At 40.4% G+C, this 16,764-nt stretch overlaps 1 protein-coding gene across 2 annotated transcripts in view; it reads left to right on the forward strand.

Annotated features, from left to right (window-relative positions):
• The window catches only part of rngtt (RNA guanylyltransferase and 5'-phosphatase), a 268,716-nt gene that overhangs the window by 36,732 nt on the left and 215,220 nt on the right, over positions 1-16,764 (forward strand). For both annotated transcript variants that reach the window (XM_078400229.1, XM_078400230.1), the window contains 4 exons: positions 6,559-6,634; positions 8,389-8,638; positions 10,556-10,665; positions 12,393-12,494. In XM_078400229.1, the coding sequence (XP_078256355.1) occupies positions 6,559-6,634; positions 8,389-8,638; positions 10,556-10,665; positions 12,393-12,494 (538 nt within the window). The remainder of the gene's footprint in view (positions 1-6,558; positions 6,635-8,388; positions 8,639-10,555; positions 10,666-12,392; positions 12,495-16,764) is intronic.

Raw genomic sequence — 16,764 nt, forward strand, 5'->3', positions numbered from 1 at the left:
GTATAAATGTAAATTGTCACTTTTTTTCACATAATGCTGGAGTAACTCAGCAGGTCAAGGAGCATCTCAGGAGAGAAGGAATGGGAGACGTTTCAGGTCGAGACCCTTCTTCAGTCTGAAGAAAGGTCTCGACCCGAAACGTCACGCATTCCTTCTCTCCTGAGTTGCTGCCTGACCTGCTGAGTTACTCCAGCATTTTGTGAAATAAATACTTCGATTTGTACCAGCATCTGCAGTTATTTTCTTACACTGCAAATTGTCACTAGTATGTGTAGGATTGTGTTAATGTGCGGGAACCGCTGGTCGGTGCGGACTTGGTGGACTGAAGGGCCTGTTTCCGCGCTGTATCTCTAAACTAAACTAAAACGAAAAGATTCCTAGTTAATACTACATCCTCCTTGTAATAGAGACCTATGCATTATCCGACCTAATGGTTTGCTGTATCTGCATACTACCTTCCTGCATTTCATTTACACATACGCACAGATCCCTTTGCATTAAAATATATCTGTTGCCATTTAAGCAACACTCGGCTTTTCTATTGTTTCTGCCATCGAGGAAGACCTTCTATTTCCCTGCATTTTGCTCCACCAAGCCATTTTCTTTTGTCCATTCGCTAATGCTTTGTGCATCCAGTTTAATTGCATCCTCTTCATAACTTGCTTTCCCAACCTCTTTGTATCGTCAGCGAAAATTGGCTGCAGCACTTTTAATGTGACCATGAAGAAGAGGTCAACAGTAGAAATCCTAGCATTGATCCCTGAAGCATCACACTGATTATAGTTTGTCAAACTCAAAATATAACTCCTTCTTGCCATGAGCTACTTATACTTTTACAACGTGTTGCATACTGAAGTTGCCTTTGAACAGTAATATCCAGAATACCCTGATGGGATTCTTAACTTTGTGTGCAATATGAACCCATTTGCCCTCCTCCATACTCAGCATTGGAATTACCCCCGAGATGAAGTGGAAATTATTTATTTGGAGTTGGTCCAGTGGAGCAAAGTGTGTGGGATCTGTCTCTTTGAAGAGAAATACAAACTGAATCTAAAGTCAGAAATTACGCTATTTTGGGAAGCACTGTTGGATGCTACTAGAGTATTATCTGACTAGGAAGAGGGCGGATTTTGCAAGGAAATAGAGATGCCTATTAGCAAGGCGGAAGACATTTTTTACAGCGACTGTCTGACACTTTCCAGCTGTGTGATCGATAACATCAATAGAAATCTGTTAGGAAAACATCTCTGTTGTTGTCATAGAAACAATAGAATCGGCCTTCACCATTCTTTAATGCGGCTTTTTGTGGATATATTTACAATTACATTGATAAACTGAACTCGTATGGAATTAACATAGTACATAGTGTGCTCGACTCGTGCACAATTTATGCTTTGATTACATGCGGTGTTACACACTCAAATCATGATGATTTGCACTAATTAGTTCAAGTAAGAGGAAAGGAATAACAATAGTTTTCCACCCCTTATCTAACCAAACTCCTTTTTCTTATTGTTGATTTTCTGTCTCCATCCCCTCCCCCTTTTGCACTGGCTCCCTGCCATTTGCCTCTCTTGCCATCTGCTCCCTTCCTCTCTTAACCTGTCTATTAGTCGACCGAGTTGTCCTCCCTCTCCACACTTACTCTTCCTTCCCTATTTTATTCTTATTGGATTTACACTTGTTTTTAGTTTGTAGGTGTTAAATAAAAATACTTCCTGTTGGAAGTGTTTGTTCTAAGTAAAAAAAAAATTTTCATTGCATTATGACGTTTGGTTATTTTATCAAAGCTAGAAAGATCATTTTTTGCAAAGTTTTAATTTAGTCCTGCATATGTGGGTAATGCTGATGCATCCGAGTCACAGGGTGTAGATTCTACTCCCACCCGTAGATTTGGCCAGGAATATTAATGCTGTCAGTTATAGAGACATGCAGCATGAAAGCAAGCTAAGTGGTCAAACTTATCTGTCCCGCCCAAGCTAGTCCCATTTTCCCATTCCTGGACGATAAGCCTTTTAAACCATTCCCATCCATATACCTTTCTAAATTTATTTCTAGTTTATTGTACCTGCCACAACAACATCAGTCTGAAGAAGGGTCTCGACCTGAAACGTCACCCATTCCTTCTCTCCTGAGATGCTGCCTGACCTGCTATGTTACTACAGCATTTTGTGAAATAAATACCTTCAATTTGTACCAACATCTGCAGTTATTTTCTTACACTTCATCTAGCAGCTCATTCCATATACCCTCTACCCACAGTGGGAAAAGGATGGCCTTTTCTTCCCCTCTCATCTGAAACCTATGCACTCCAGTTTTTGATTCCCTTCCCCTGGGGAAAGAGACTGCGTTATCCCACCTATCCCCCTCCCCCCTCATGATGTTATACACCTCTGTTAGATCTCCCACCACCTGTACTCCAAGGAATAAAATCCTAGCCTGCCCAACCCTACAGCTCAGGCCCTATCGTCCTGGCAACATTCTCCTAAATCTTCCTTGCACTCTTTCCAGGTTAATGGCAACTTTCATATAGCAGGGTGTCCAAAACTGAACACCATGCTCCAAGAATAGCTATGCCAATACCTTGTTAAATTGTAACACAATGTCCCAACTTCTATACTCAATTCCCTGACTAATAAAAGTCAGCTTGCCAAAAGCCTACTTTTACTTCTTCATCTCTCTGCTCTACAACAGATGCAGGGCCCGATCATTCACTTTGTCGGTCATGCCCTGATTTGATGTCCCAAAATGCAGCACCTCACTTTTCTGAATTAAGCTCTATTTGCCATTCCTGTCTCCCTGACTGACTGTCTCCCTGATTTAATTTTATCTCTGTATGTTTCGTTATCACCTTCCCCAGCTAATAATGATCTATTCTACATTTTCCTTGATCTGCATCCCCTCTGATGTCTTGTTTTCACACCTTGCATTTCCTTATCTCTGTGTCTTCCTCTCCTCTGACTCAACCTAAGCAAGGGTCTCATCACAAAACATCACCCATTCCTTCTATCCAGAGATGCTGCCTGTCCAGTCGAATTACTCTGGCATTGTGTTGGTGTATTCCCCGAGTAGATAGTTGAGGCAGGTACTACAATAACATTTAAAAGACATTTGGACAGGATAGACAATAGGTGCAGGAGGAGGCCACTCGGCCCCTCGAGCCAGCACCGCCATTCAATGTGATCATGGCTGATCATTCTCAATCAGTTCCTCGTTCCTGCCTTCTCCCCATACCCCTGACTCCGCTATTCTTAAGAGCTCTATCTAGCTCTCTCTTGAATGCGTTCAGAGAATTGGCCTTCAGAGAATAGGCAGAGAATTCCACAGATTCACAACTCTCTGACTGAAAAAGTTTTTCTTCATCTCAGTTCTAAATGGCCTACCCTTTATTCTTAAACTGTGGCCCCTTGTTCTGGACTCCCCCAACATTGGGAACATGTTTCCTGCCTCTAATGTGTCCAACCCCTTACTAATCTTATACGTTTCCATAAGATCTCCTCTCATCCTTCTAAATTCCAGTGTATACAAGCCTAGTCGCTTGGGAGCGTTTAAAGCCTAGTCGATAGGAAGGGTTTAAAGGGATATGGAGCAATGCGGGCGGGTGGAACTAGTGTAGATGGAGCATCTTGGTCGTCATGGACAAATTGGGTCGAATGCCCTGTTTCTGTGCTGTATTATGACTCGAGCTAATTCAAAGGGTATCACTGCCTTACTGTCTCCAGCTACATCCTATCTTTGTCCCGCCCCCTCCCCTGACATCAGTCTGAAGAAGGGTCTCGACCTGAAACGTCACCCATTCCTTCTCTCTGGAGATGCTGCCCGATCCGTTGAATTACTCCCGCATTTTGTGATACCTTCGATTTGTTCCAGAATCTGCAGTTATTTTCTGACACAAGCTAATTCAAATGTAAAAAAACCCATGATGCAATTTTGAAGATTATTGGAGTTAGCTGTCGTGTCTTGGCCAATGTTTATCCTTCAGCCAATGCCAATTCAAAGGATTATCTAATCATGATCATATTGCAGTTTGTGGGAGCTTCCTATGCGCACTATGAGTGCTATGTTCCAGACTACTTGCATCTGGAAACATTGTTTTTGCTGTAACATTGTCCTCTTCCGTGCACCCACATATCGACTATTTTATTTGATGAACACATTGGCATTTGTTAACTTTGAGTGGTTAAAGCAGGATTGGCAATCAGGATGATGAGCACGGCTGGGTTATTCATGCTCCACTTTGTTCCTTTCTGTAAAGCACTTTGGAATTTCCTGAAACTTATGACCTGATAAGTACAAATCTTTGTAATTTTAGGCAGTTTTGTAAGGGAGAAAAAAAACTAAATTGAAGCTTAAATTCGTTTGACTTTCTCAATGCGAGGGTGCACTCAGTATTGTTGGGCGAGAGAGAATCACGTCTTGTTGCTGTGGAAACTACTTTTGTTCTCTTGTTTAAGTGGCTTTTGTTTTGATGGAGAATTAAAATGACTGCCTAAACTATTTTTTTAACATCAGTATTGTGCTTGTAGTTGTACAGACTCAACTGGAAGAGAACAAAATATAGAAACCTGAATATTGATCGCAGAATCCACTGAGATAGATTACGCTTTTTACATTGGATTACTGGTAGTTTATGGGCGGTGTTCACCGCTTTTTTGCAATAATCTTCGTTCATGGCGTCAGAACTAGGCTGTGATGCAACCAGTCAATATGCTCTCTATTGTACACCTGTAGAAGTTCAAGATAGTATTTGTTGACATACAGAACCTCCTCAATCTTCTTGGGAAGTAGAGGTGTTGATGGGTTTTCTTTATGATTGCATCAATATGCTGGGTTGAGGACAGATCTTCAGAGATATGCCTACCCAGGAATTTGAAGCTTTTGACTCTCTCCATCACCATCCTGTTGATGAAGATAGGTTTGTGGATCATCGTCCTTCCTCTTCCAAAGTCCACAATCAGTTCCTTGGTCTTACTTGCATTGAGAGCAAAGTTGTTGTTTTGGCACCATTTGATTTGTCGATTGACCTCACTTCTATACGTTGACTCATCATCATCTGTATTTTGTCCAACAATGGTGGTGTCATCGGCAAACTTGAAGATGGAGTTCATGGCTACGCAGTCATGAGTATGGAGATAGTAGAGCAAGGGCCTCAGCAGGCAGCCTTGAGGTGCTCCTGTGCTGATGGTTATTGAGGACAATGTGTGGTGCCAATTCGTACAGATTGTGGTCTGTTGATAATGAAGTTGAGGATCCAGTTGCAGAAGCATGTGCATAGACCCATTTCTGTGAGCTTGGTAACCAACCTTTTTTTAATTTTTAAAAAAAATCAAAAATATTTATTCAAATATTAAAATAATATATAATAATAATAATAATGCATTACATTTATATAGCGCTTTTCAAACACTCAAAGACGCTTTACAGGGATTTCTAGAACATAGAGAATTGAATAAATAGATAAATAAGTAAACGTACAGAAAAAGGAGACAGAAGGTGAGGTGACAATACAATAAAACCAAAACAGAACCCACCACCAGAATACTATACAAACAAATATACCAATTGAAACTATTATACAATTATATTACAATCCCCATCCAGGATACATCCAATCCCCCGCGGTGCCCAGCGGTCCCGGAAATCCTCCAGGCGGTAACCAACTTGGAGGGGAAGATTGTATTAAACGCTGAGCTGTAGTCTGAACAACAGCCTGAAGTATGTGTTTTTATTGTCCAAGTAGTCCATTGCAGAGTGGATAGCCAGTGAGATTGCATCCTCTGTTGACCTGTTGTGGCGATAGGCAAATGGAAGTGGGTCCAGGTTCTTGTTGAGGTTGGAGTTGATATGCACCATAACCAACATCTCAAAGCACTTCATCACCACGAACATTAATACCACCGGTCAGTAGTCATTGAGGCACATCACCTTATTCTTCTTGGGTACAAAAAGCTGTACTATTGATGCCTTTTGAAAGCAAAAAAAAAAGAAAGAATGAACACTTGTGGTTTCTTGGTTGTCAGTATTTAAGATTATCTTTACAAAGAGTTTTTTAATTCCAGATAATTTAATTTAATTAAGTTTGCAGCAGTTATGACAGGCTTCAAAAAGTTGTATCAAAATTCAGTTCATGCCTCTGAGTTAGTATCTTGTTAACTTAGTTGTTGTACCACAACTATATATGACTAAAGCCCAGGACTATGTACTTAATCTAAACAGTTGAGTGCAAGTAGGCTCTGTGACTGTGGGCATCATTAATGCAATCATTTCTGTCTTTCAGTGATGCACATTAACTCATGAATTGCTCGTAGAACTTGCTGAATAGTAGTTGAGAGTATGAATTCTGATTCATCCTCTGCCTTATACTGCATGGCGAAGAGATCGTTGTAGCACCTAACATGCTCCAATTGAGATTGAAATCTTGCCAATTTGAATGAATCTGTTGAGTATTCTTTGGACCATACTTGACCTTAATTGTCTCCCTTTATCTATATCACATGAATAGAGGTAGCAAAAAGCCTTTAAAAAAAAAAGCTTTCATACTAAACATGTGTTTTACAGGAGTACACTGCACGCATGGCTTCAATCGAACTGGATTTCTTATCTGTGCTTACTTGGTGGAGAAGATGGATTGGAGGTAATTAACTTTCACAGTATATTTAGAATGTATGAGCATATCATTAAAGTTGTGCCAAAGGGAATTGGCATACTTATGTGGTGACTCTTTGCAAGTGTGTTGGTGTTAAGTACTTCTTTGGCTCTATTGTACTGAGGAAATAAATGCAAAATTGAAATTTCTCGTGTAAGATTATGGTCAGTAAAGCACAAGGAAAAGTTTTAACAATTTATATTCAACCACCTAGAAGGGAAGTGTATTCTACTGATTTGTTGCGTAATCCTAAATGTTATACAGGGAATTAAACCACATGTGTGGACTGAATATCGATGGTTTACTTGTGGATTGTTTCTGAAACTGGCAATTTTTTGACTCCCAAAATTACATGATGAATGCACATGCATACTCAGTGAAAGCAGCCCTTTGAACTGTCCACCCTCGCATGCGGCATGCAGAAGTCTTCCTCCTTTGGTAAGTCCCCAAGAATAAAGTCGTTTCATTGTCTCCAAACTAATTTTTTTCTTTTTTAAAGAAGAAAATCTAATTTATGAAATTCGGCAGCATATGGTGTACATGAAATATGCAACGGGACTCCAATGGTTTATTGACATATAAGCCATCAGCAAGGTAGTTTAGATGAATTATATAACGGGCATGATTAGGCTATTGTCCTTTTATCCCCCCCTTCTAAAATGACAAGTTACTTGTATATTGTCAATGGCTCCTTGTTACCGTATTTCATTGTTTAGATTTGCTGTTTGGAAAACATCTGAAAGTTGTGTTTTTGCATTGAGCTCCATTGCTTCTGTTCTTCATTCTTCTGTTGTCACTGGAAGAGCATGCTGTGATATATCTGCGAGAGGTGAAACACAAAATGATTGTTTCCCGACTGCTTCTGGCTTTCTAAACCATAGAATATTGTTACAGCAGGGTGCTGAGATATGCATGTAAGTGCAAATATTTTCCTTTTATAAGCAATTAGGATTATGTGGCAATTCAGTAAAAAAAAAAACTTTCAATTTCATATGCTCATTCATATTCCGGATGGAATTCGATGATAATTCTGAGATTGTGTGCAGCAATAGTGATGTTGAAAACTATTTTTAAGTTGTGTTACTGATTAATATTTTTTTTCAACAAAATAAATGAGTATTAGTAAGTTTTACTTGCAGTCCTGGTTTTGCAATCTTCTCTGTGTGTAGCAGTGTGGAATAGCACCTAACAAATTGAAATGGGATCAATTTTACATGTGTTATTGTCTCCATATGTCACAGCACAGGAACACATTTTTTGTCAGGCAGACTACACAATAGACTGTGTGTAGGAAGGAACTGCAGATGCTGGTTTAAACCGAAGATAGACACAAAATGCCGGAGTAATTCAGCGGGACAAGCAGCATCTCTGGAGAGATGGAATGAGTGACACTTGGAGAGATGGAATGGGTCTCGACTAGAAACGTCACCCATTCCTTCTCTCCAGAGATGCTGCCTGTCCCGCTGAATTACTCCAGCATTTTGTGTCAAAAAAAGACTGCAAGTAAGCACATAACGATCAAATGCAGTTGTTTTCAGAGATTTTAATCCATAGTGATCATGTCTAACAAATCTTTGCTTTAACTGGAGTGTTACCAACGATGATATTGGGACTACTGATATTAAACTGCTGCCACATACTACGTTGGTTCTAATAGGACTTTGCAATCTAATTCCAGTTTGATTAATTTTATTAGCAGCTTTCTTGCATGAGATAAATGACTGCTATATTTTTCTATTTAGCATTGAAGCAGCAGTTGCTACTTTTGGGCAGGCAAGGCCCCCTGGTATTTATAAAGGGGAATACTTGCAGGAACTTTTTTCACGCTATGGTGAGGTAGACGATGCACCGCCGCCACCGGAACGACCAGATTGGTGTTTTGAGGACGGTGATGAAAATGCTGATGATGATGGATGCAAGATCGGCAACGACACAGAACCTGGATCTTCAAGCTCCAACCCCAGCAAGAGGAGAAAAGAGCGACTTAAATTGGTAAAAATTATATAGGATTGGAAGAAGTTTTAAGGCAACTCAAAATTACGTTGAGATAGCTTGAACAGGTACTTGCAAGAATGGAATACAATTTGGTTATTCTCAAAGTTTGTAATGGCCAAATAACCTTCAAGTGTATAATAAGTTACTATCAGAAAAGCAATGGAGCAGATCTTGCTGACCTGCTCTCCACATCTGGAATTTTCAGCTGAGGTTTCCCATGCCTCAATGGTTCAATAGACAATAGACAATAGGGTCAGGAGTAGGCCATTCGGCCCTTCGAGCCAGCACCACCATTCAATGTGATAATGGCTGATCATTCTCAATCAGTACCCCGTTCCTGCCTTCTCCCCATACCCCCTGATTCAATGGTTTCTTTATTGTCAAATTTAGCAGGTACAGTGAAATACATTTTTTAGCACACAACTCAGCAAGACTATCCCCGTACATAAGCACAATTACCCCTGGTCAGTACAGTATGTACGGAACAGCCCACTGAGTCCATATGCAAGTGGTGCCATTTTGGCACCATTTTACAGTCCCAACTTCAGCTGGCCACAAAGGCCCGATATAACCGTTGCCTCCATTCCGGTCGTCCTGTGATCCGATGCCCCTCTCCAGTTAACTTGCTTTTGTATCAAGGACCTACTCCATGGGTCCTCAGTATGATAGAGCCCAGCGTCCAGAGTAAAGTTTGATGTGTGGAGTCATTTAAAACCTATTAAAATGTAAGAAAAAGCTAACTACCAATACCTGTAAATTATTGAAAATGTAAAAGCAAAATCATTAAAAAATAGTAATCATTTTCCTTTCCTCTTCAATTAATTTCTGTATGTTTCCTCTAAATTAATGGGGCTTCAAATTCTGCACTGTGAAATCAACATGTAGAAGCCAAGTGGCAATTCCCCATCATAATGTGGGGGAATTTCATCAAGACTGGATTTTGCCCCTGGATTCAATGTGAAATAAATTATCATGATTTTGCCTTTTCAAACGATCTGTTTGACAGAGGATATTCATAAGTTCTAGGAGCAGAATTAGGCCATTTGGTCCATCAAGTTTATGCCGCCATTCAATCGTGGCTGATCTATCTTTCCCTTTCAACCTCATTCTCCTGCCTTCACCCCATAACCCCTCACAACCTTAATCATCAATAATCTATGCAGCAGTTATGAAACTTAAGTTTCAATAGCTGGTGCCAATGACCTTGATGGGAATCACCTGCAATAGCCAACAAGATTTGGAAGGATGGAAGCAGACCAGATAAACAGGAACAATGGGGAAAAAATCAGCTGATAAACATCTGTTTTCCATTAAACATCTATGTGGAGCTTTATTACGAACTACAAAAGAATATTTGATTTTTTTGAGTGGTTTTTGCAGGGGTCTTTTGAGATAAATTGGGCAAACCTCAAGATTAGTTAATAATGCATCCAACATCAATATCTGATAGACATGCACTTAATCCCATACCTGTACAACATGCAAGAATTATTGTACCACAAGTTATAATCTACAACATGTATTAGGATATTGGATAAGCCAAGCACCTTGCCATTGCCCCGTATAACATGTATCTTGTACTTATCTTAAAATTAGATGAAAACCAAAGTGGAAAAGGTAGAAATCTGAAACGAGAACCGAAAATGCTGGAACCATTTGTCAGATCAGGTGGAATACCCCATTGATGCTGCCTGGTCTGCTGAGTGTTTCCAGCATTTTCTGTTAAAATTAGATTGACCTGTTAGGGACAGCTAAGCATTTTACATATTGGTGTAACATTATTTCAACTCACCTGCCGGGAAAGTGATCTGATGGATTGGCTTGAATAACAATTTTTAATGTAATCTAATTTTACTCTACATTTACCTCACTTCTAGCACATATTGTACTATTATTGTTTAATTTTCTCATTAGGGCGCTATTTTTCTGGAAGGAATACAAGTTAAAGGCGTGACACAAATGACAATCCAACCTAGGTTGGGAGAGATCCAAAGGAAATGTCAACAGTTCTCTGGATGGGAAAGGTGAGCACTTTTTGATGCACATAAGTGTAATTACCCTAAATGCCTTTGCTATTGAATGTTAACTTGGAATTGATGATGATGATGATGATTTATATTTGTCTTCCAATTGATTGCACATTCTCTATTTTAGTAGTCTGGAAATTTAAAGTAAACCTAACTCCTTTTGCCATAACATTAACGGAGAAGTGATTATTTCCATGCATTCCCTGTTGCAGAAAAATGAATCTAGCTGAAGTCCACTTGTGAATAAGTATTTAGAAAAGAGATCAGTACATATGAAATACCATTCTTTCACATTTGTTGGAATAAGAAGTGTTGGAATAAGAAGTGTTGGAATGCACTGCAACCTTGATTTATTCCTAAAAATCCAAAGAGAAGTAGGAGTTGTCCAAGATGGAGTGGGAAAATAACTTAAAAGCCAGTTCAGTAGAAATGTGGTAGATTTGAATGTCAGCTCGCAGCGATGGATCTCACGGCTTAAGAAACAGCTAAGTTTGGAAACAGCTAAGTTTGGAAATCTGAAACAAAATCAGACAATGGTGGAAGCACTAAGCAGGTCAGACAGTATCTGTGGAAAGAGAAACTGAGTTAACATTTCAGGTCAAACACACCTCATCAGGACTGGGAAAGAAAGTAAACAGTCGGTTTTAAGTTGCAGAGGGAGTTGGAGAAGTCACATAGGATGAAAGGAATATCTCTGACAGAGATCAAGAGTCAAGAGAGTCAAGAGTGTTTTATTGTCATTCCTGAAACAGAACAATGAAATTCTTCCTTGTTATCTGCTATTGAGATACAGGTGCTCCTCAACTTACCATGGGGTTACGTTCCGAGAAACCCATCGTAAACCAAAAATATCACAAGTTGAAATGCATTTAATACAGCCGATCACGTGGCCGGAAGCGAGCTGCGGCTCGCTGCCGTTGCCCAGCTTTTGCACCATCGTAAAGTCAAAATATCAAAAGGCGAAGCATCGTAAGTCGGGGAGCATCTATCTGTACAATATAAACTTGCTAATATTTTGCAAAAGGCAGTAAAGAGTCCCCCACAATGCATGAATGAGGCATCACATATGGCTTAGAGGGTAGGATGGCAGCCTTCCTTCACTAAAAGATGCAAATGAATCATGCCTGTGTGTTTACATCCACAGACACTGCTCTAATCTGTTGAGTTCCTCCAGCGATCTGTTTTTCTTTGCTCAACATTCCTGCATCTTTAATCTCTTAAATTCCATCTTAAAGTTACGATACTGATCCAGTGAACTGCATTCTAAACAATGGGACCGTTGTTGAAAAACAACGCTAAATAATCTTTCTTATCATGTCAAAGCTTTGTCGCATAAAACTCAGTTGTGAGTGGTGGTGATTAATGCTGAAGTGGTGCCTCACAAATCAGATGGATTGAGAAAATAAGTTCAGTGGTTCAATGGTTTCTTTATTGTTACGTGTACCAGGTAGCGTGAAATACATTTTTTGCATACAACTCAGCAAGACTATCCCCGTACATGAGCGCAATCGCCCCGGTCAGGACAGTATGCGCAGAACAGCCCATATACGAGGCGCCATTTTACAGACCTGGGTACAGCTGGCGGCTAAGGCCCGCTGCATCTACCGCCTCCATTCCGGTCGTCCCGCAAAAAAATGCCACCAGTACAGCTCCTACTTTCCCAGAAGAAATTGTATAATGCATATTTACTGTGATTGCCCAGTATAACATTTCTGTTAATCTAGGTCTGGATTTCCTGGAGCACAGCCTGTTTCTATGGACCAAAAAAACATGCATTTTGTTGATCAAAAGCCATATAAAGTCAGCTGGAAAGCGGATGGGGCACGGTGAGTATTTGTTTGCTTTGATATCAAAATGATTGCAAAACTAAATGACAACATGCTGCTGCTCATCTTTTTCTGGCATGGAAAATTATCTCCATAAAGGCCGAATGCTCAATTATTCACCGCTGAATACTGATCCTGCTTACTAAGTATGGTCTACTATTTAAATACAGTTATAGAGTAAAAAAAAAACATTAATTTGGTCATATCACTTCCTAAAACTATGAATTGGAAATAAATGAATCTGGGGGCAGCAACTCGTACCAAATTGCAGTCGGTAATTCACTCCATTACTCAATTTACATCCTGATTTTCTTTGGCCAAATTCCTTTCTCAGCCAGCTGACTGTCAAATAAACTATTTTTTAAAAAAAAATACATTTTTAAGTTGCGAAAGGACAAAATATTTGAATGATGTGGGTTTTGAGATGAACTGAACGTTGGAGAATCGTTTATATAGGTGCATGGATAGGACCGGTTTAGAGGGATCTGGGCCAAACGCAGATAAGCGGGACCAGTGTCGATGGTACATGTTGGGCAATGTGGATAAGTTGGGCCAAAGGGCCTGTTTCCACACTATGACTTACTGAATGCATAAAGGGCAAGATTCCCGAATGTAGGAGAAATTGACTGCAGAAGCAACTGCTGGTGAAGTGATTGAAGAATGAGCTGCAAGCCACAGTGAAGGAAGGAGAAGGACAGATAATTGATTAAATTGATTTGTGTTGGATTATATCAGCGGTGTTCTTTCCCCAGAAGGTGGTACATGGAAAGTTTTATTCATTGAGTGGAATTTACATTTTCCGTATATGTGCTTCATATTTTTTCTTTCTTAAATCAATACTACTTTATAACCTATGTAAAATGCAACCTGTATCAGAACTACTTTGAAGAGCAGGTTAAAATAAAATTTTCCTCCAAATTCCGACACGAGAGGAAATTTGCTTAAACTTGTGCACTGAGATTATAATATCTTGGCTCAATTGTTTCAGTTTTGTTTATTGTCACATGTGCTGAGGTACAGTGTAAACCTTCACAGTAGCACTTGCCTTTGTCTCTTTAAATTATGTGTCATAAGGTTATAAGTTACAGGCGGTGATTAGACCGTTTGGCCCATCAAGTCTGCTCCGCCATTCAATCATGGCTGACCTATCGCTCCCCCCTAACCCCATTCTCCTGCCTTCTCCCCATAATCCTTGACACCTGTATTAATGAAGTATCGATCTATCACTGCCTTAAAAATATCCAATGACGGCCTCCACAGCCTTCTATGGCAAAGAATTCCACTGATTCACCACCCTGTGTTCAATGTCTTCCAAAGATTTGAAGAGAAATGTGTACAATTCAGCTGCACTAATCCTCTTTATACGAGTATTGTTTGAACATAGTGGCGTCAGAATACTCAATTAAACCTCTCAAAAACAAAAGTGGTACGTTATCTATTTTGTTGCCAGTGGAATTTTGATATGCATGCATTGGCTATGAAATCAATGGGTGTACTTTGGAATTGATTTATAAGGTCCTTTCTAGAGGGTCTGATGGTGCTGTATATAATTAGGTTCAACATGTAATGTAAGTCGATAGGTGAAATCCATAGTTGTGGCCTGCATTAATGTAAAAGGAAAGAGAACTTTCAAGGGGTGCAGGTGTTGCTTATGAGGCATTAGTTCAGCTATTATGCCGATGACTAATGTATTTTTTTTTACAACTAATGAGTATAAATTTAACAGTTACCGGTTCAACACATCTTCAGAATAGAATGTAAAAAGTAGAATGAGGATACTGTAATTGCTAAATGAAATTCAAGCAGTTTGATGTATTAGCTCTACTGCCTGTGATTAAGGCGTGGCAGGTAAATATTTGTGTCACTTGCTTTCTGTAATTTGTTGAGAATTGTTTCTGGAAAATTGTTTTAATTGCATGTGCTTAACAGTAAATTTGTTGAATGAGGCCATTAAATAGCAATGACTACATTGTTGATTTCTCTACTTTGCAATGCATAAAGTGAGGGGTTGTTTATCCATAAGAACAAATAATTGAAGAGAGAACGTTTGCTGATCTGCTTTTATGCATGCTGAAGAATAACATTAGCAAAGAGTTTAAAAAATAAGTCTGTAAATGCGATGTTGCACATAGAAAGTCAGTGATGGGTAATAAAGGTGAAGAATTCAAAATAGCACTATTTGTGTTACCTACTATTTGTGCATGATTTCTAGGTAGTTACAAACTTTAAGTGACGTGAAAAAATTATTTCCAGCTGCCTATGAAAGCAGTTGAGCACAGTGGATTGGAAAACAAGATTGCCAGTTACTTCGTATTTGAATGCTTTCAAAATGTGACAGATGGTACGGTGACGCAGCAGTAGTGTTGCTGCCTTAAAGCGCCAGAGATCCGGGTTCGATCCCGACTATGGGCGCTGTCTGTACAGAGTTTGTACATTCTTCACGTGACCTGTGTGGGTTTTCTCCGGTTTCCTCCCACAGTCCAAAGATGTACAGGTTTGGTAAAATTGTTAATTGTCCCTTGTGTGTAGGATAGCATTAGTGTGGGGGGCTCACTGATTGGCATGTACTCGGTAGGCCGAAGGGCCAGTTTCCACGCTGTATCTTTAAACTAAACTGAACTAAGTAACTGCTCATTGATAAGGGCACGTACTTTAAGGGTTAATAAAAGTGATAATTTGCTTATTACCCTGTTTCTACATTTGCGAGCACTAACATGAAGGTTGAAATATCAAGAGCAGAATATGTCACAGTTGTAGCATGTATCACACTCTATCCCTGAGTGATAGTCTGAAGAAGGGTCTTGACCCGAAACGTCACCCATTCCTTCTCTCCTGAGATGCTGCCTGACCTGCTGAGTTACTCCAGCATTTTGTGAATAAATACCTTCGATTTGTACCAGCATCTGCAGTTATTTTCTTACACTATCCCTGAGTGATGTTCAGTTGACTTTGTTTGTACATTGGCCCAAGCACACAGCTTTAATTAAATGCTGTAAGTTTACGGGGGAAAACACAGTTTGTTGGCAAGGAGGATTAATGCTTTGTTTAATTTGGACGTTTTGCCAGGGAACGGGAGGACAATTCTTCCTGGTACGAGGCAAAATCACGTTCTAATTCCACCTTCTGCTGCACCTCCATGAGGCAGGCGTCGAGGACTTCGCCATGGACGACGAGGGCGAAGAAGGTATCCACAAACTGAAAGAAAGGCGGAAGGGGCGAGGATTTGGCTCTGAGGAAGGCGCTCGATCCAGGCTGCAAGAAGACTAAGACTCCGTGGAGCAAGACGGCGACGAGCTAGGCCCTCAACGCTCGGTGGAGGGGTGGATCCTGTTTGTGACTGGGGTACACGAGGAAGCCACTGAGGAGGACATCCACGACAAGTTTGCCAAGTACGGTGAGATCAAGAACCTGCACCTCAACCCTGACCGGCGCACCGACTACCTCAAGGGCTACGTTGTGGTGGAATACGAGACCTAGGCTACAAGGTGGCGCAGGAGGCCATGGAGGGTTTGAACGGGTCCGAGCTTGGCCGGGCAGCCCATCAGTGTGGACTGGGGCTTCGTCAGGGGGCCTCCTAGGAGCTAGAGGCGGAGTGGCCGCAGGAGAAGCCGGAGCTGGCCTGACCAGAAACGCCACTGAGCCGGGACGGAGTGCGGAGTGACCGGTGGGACGGAGCGGCTCGTACAGTGCCGGGGACCGAGACGCGCCCACTGATCGCCGTGCACAAACTGAGCCATGCGTTACAGTCAATCTCAGTCGGGAATGTCGTGGGGCTGGGGAGGGAAGGGTAAGGTTGGCTTGTGCAAAACAACACTCAGAAATAAAGTATTCTAGTTTTTAAAAAAATCTTCAGTCTTAAGAAGTATTTAGTGCAGAGCCCGCAGAAATGCGGGGCCTGTAGCATATGCTACTTTTGCTGCTAGGTTAACCCGGCACTGTACTAAGGACTTTGTGCTTTTTTTGCACTAGTATCGGGCTTATTACTATTGAATTATTGTTTATTATATATTATGTGTATCGTGTTACAGGCCTATTATGCTGCTTCTTGTAAGAATTTCATGGTTCCATTGCTGGTACATCTGACAATCAAACACTTTTGACTTGACTTGCACTGAAGTGATTATTACCTCTTTTTGTTTGATATTTATCTTGCAAGTGCACAGCTGCAGATCTAAGTAAAAAATGACTCCGAAATGTCATTTCATTATAGCATTACTGAAGAGGTTCAGATTTTCACGCAAGGTAAATAATTAAAACATTTTTTGTCGAG

The sequence above is a fragment of the Rhinoraja longicauda genome, chromosome 5, assembly GCF_053455715.1.
Source record: "Rhinoraja longicauda isolate Sanriku21f chromosome 5, sRhiLon1.1, whole genome shotgun sequence".
NCBI classification, from domain to species: domain Eukaryota; kingdom Metazoa; phylum Chordata; class Chondrichthyes; order Rajiformes; family Arhynchobatidae; genus Rhinoraja; species Rhinoraja longicauda.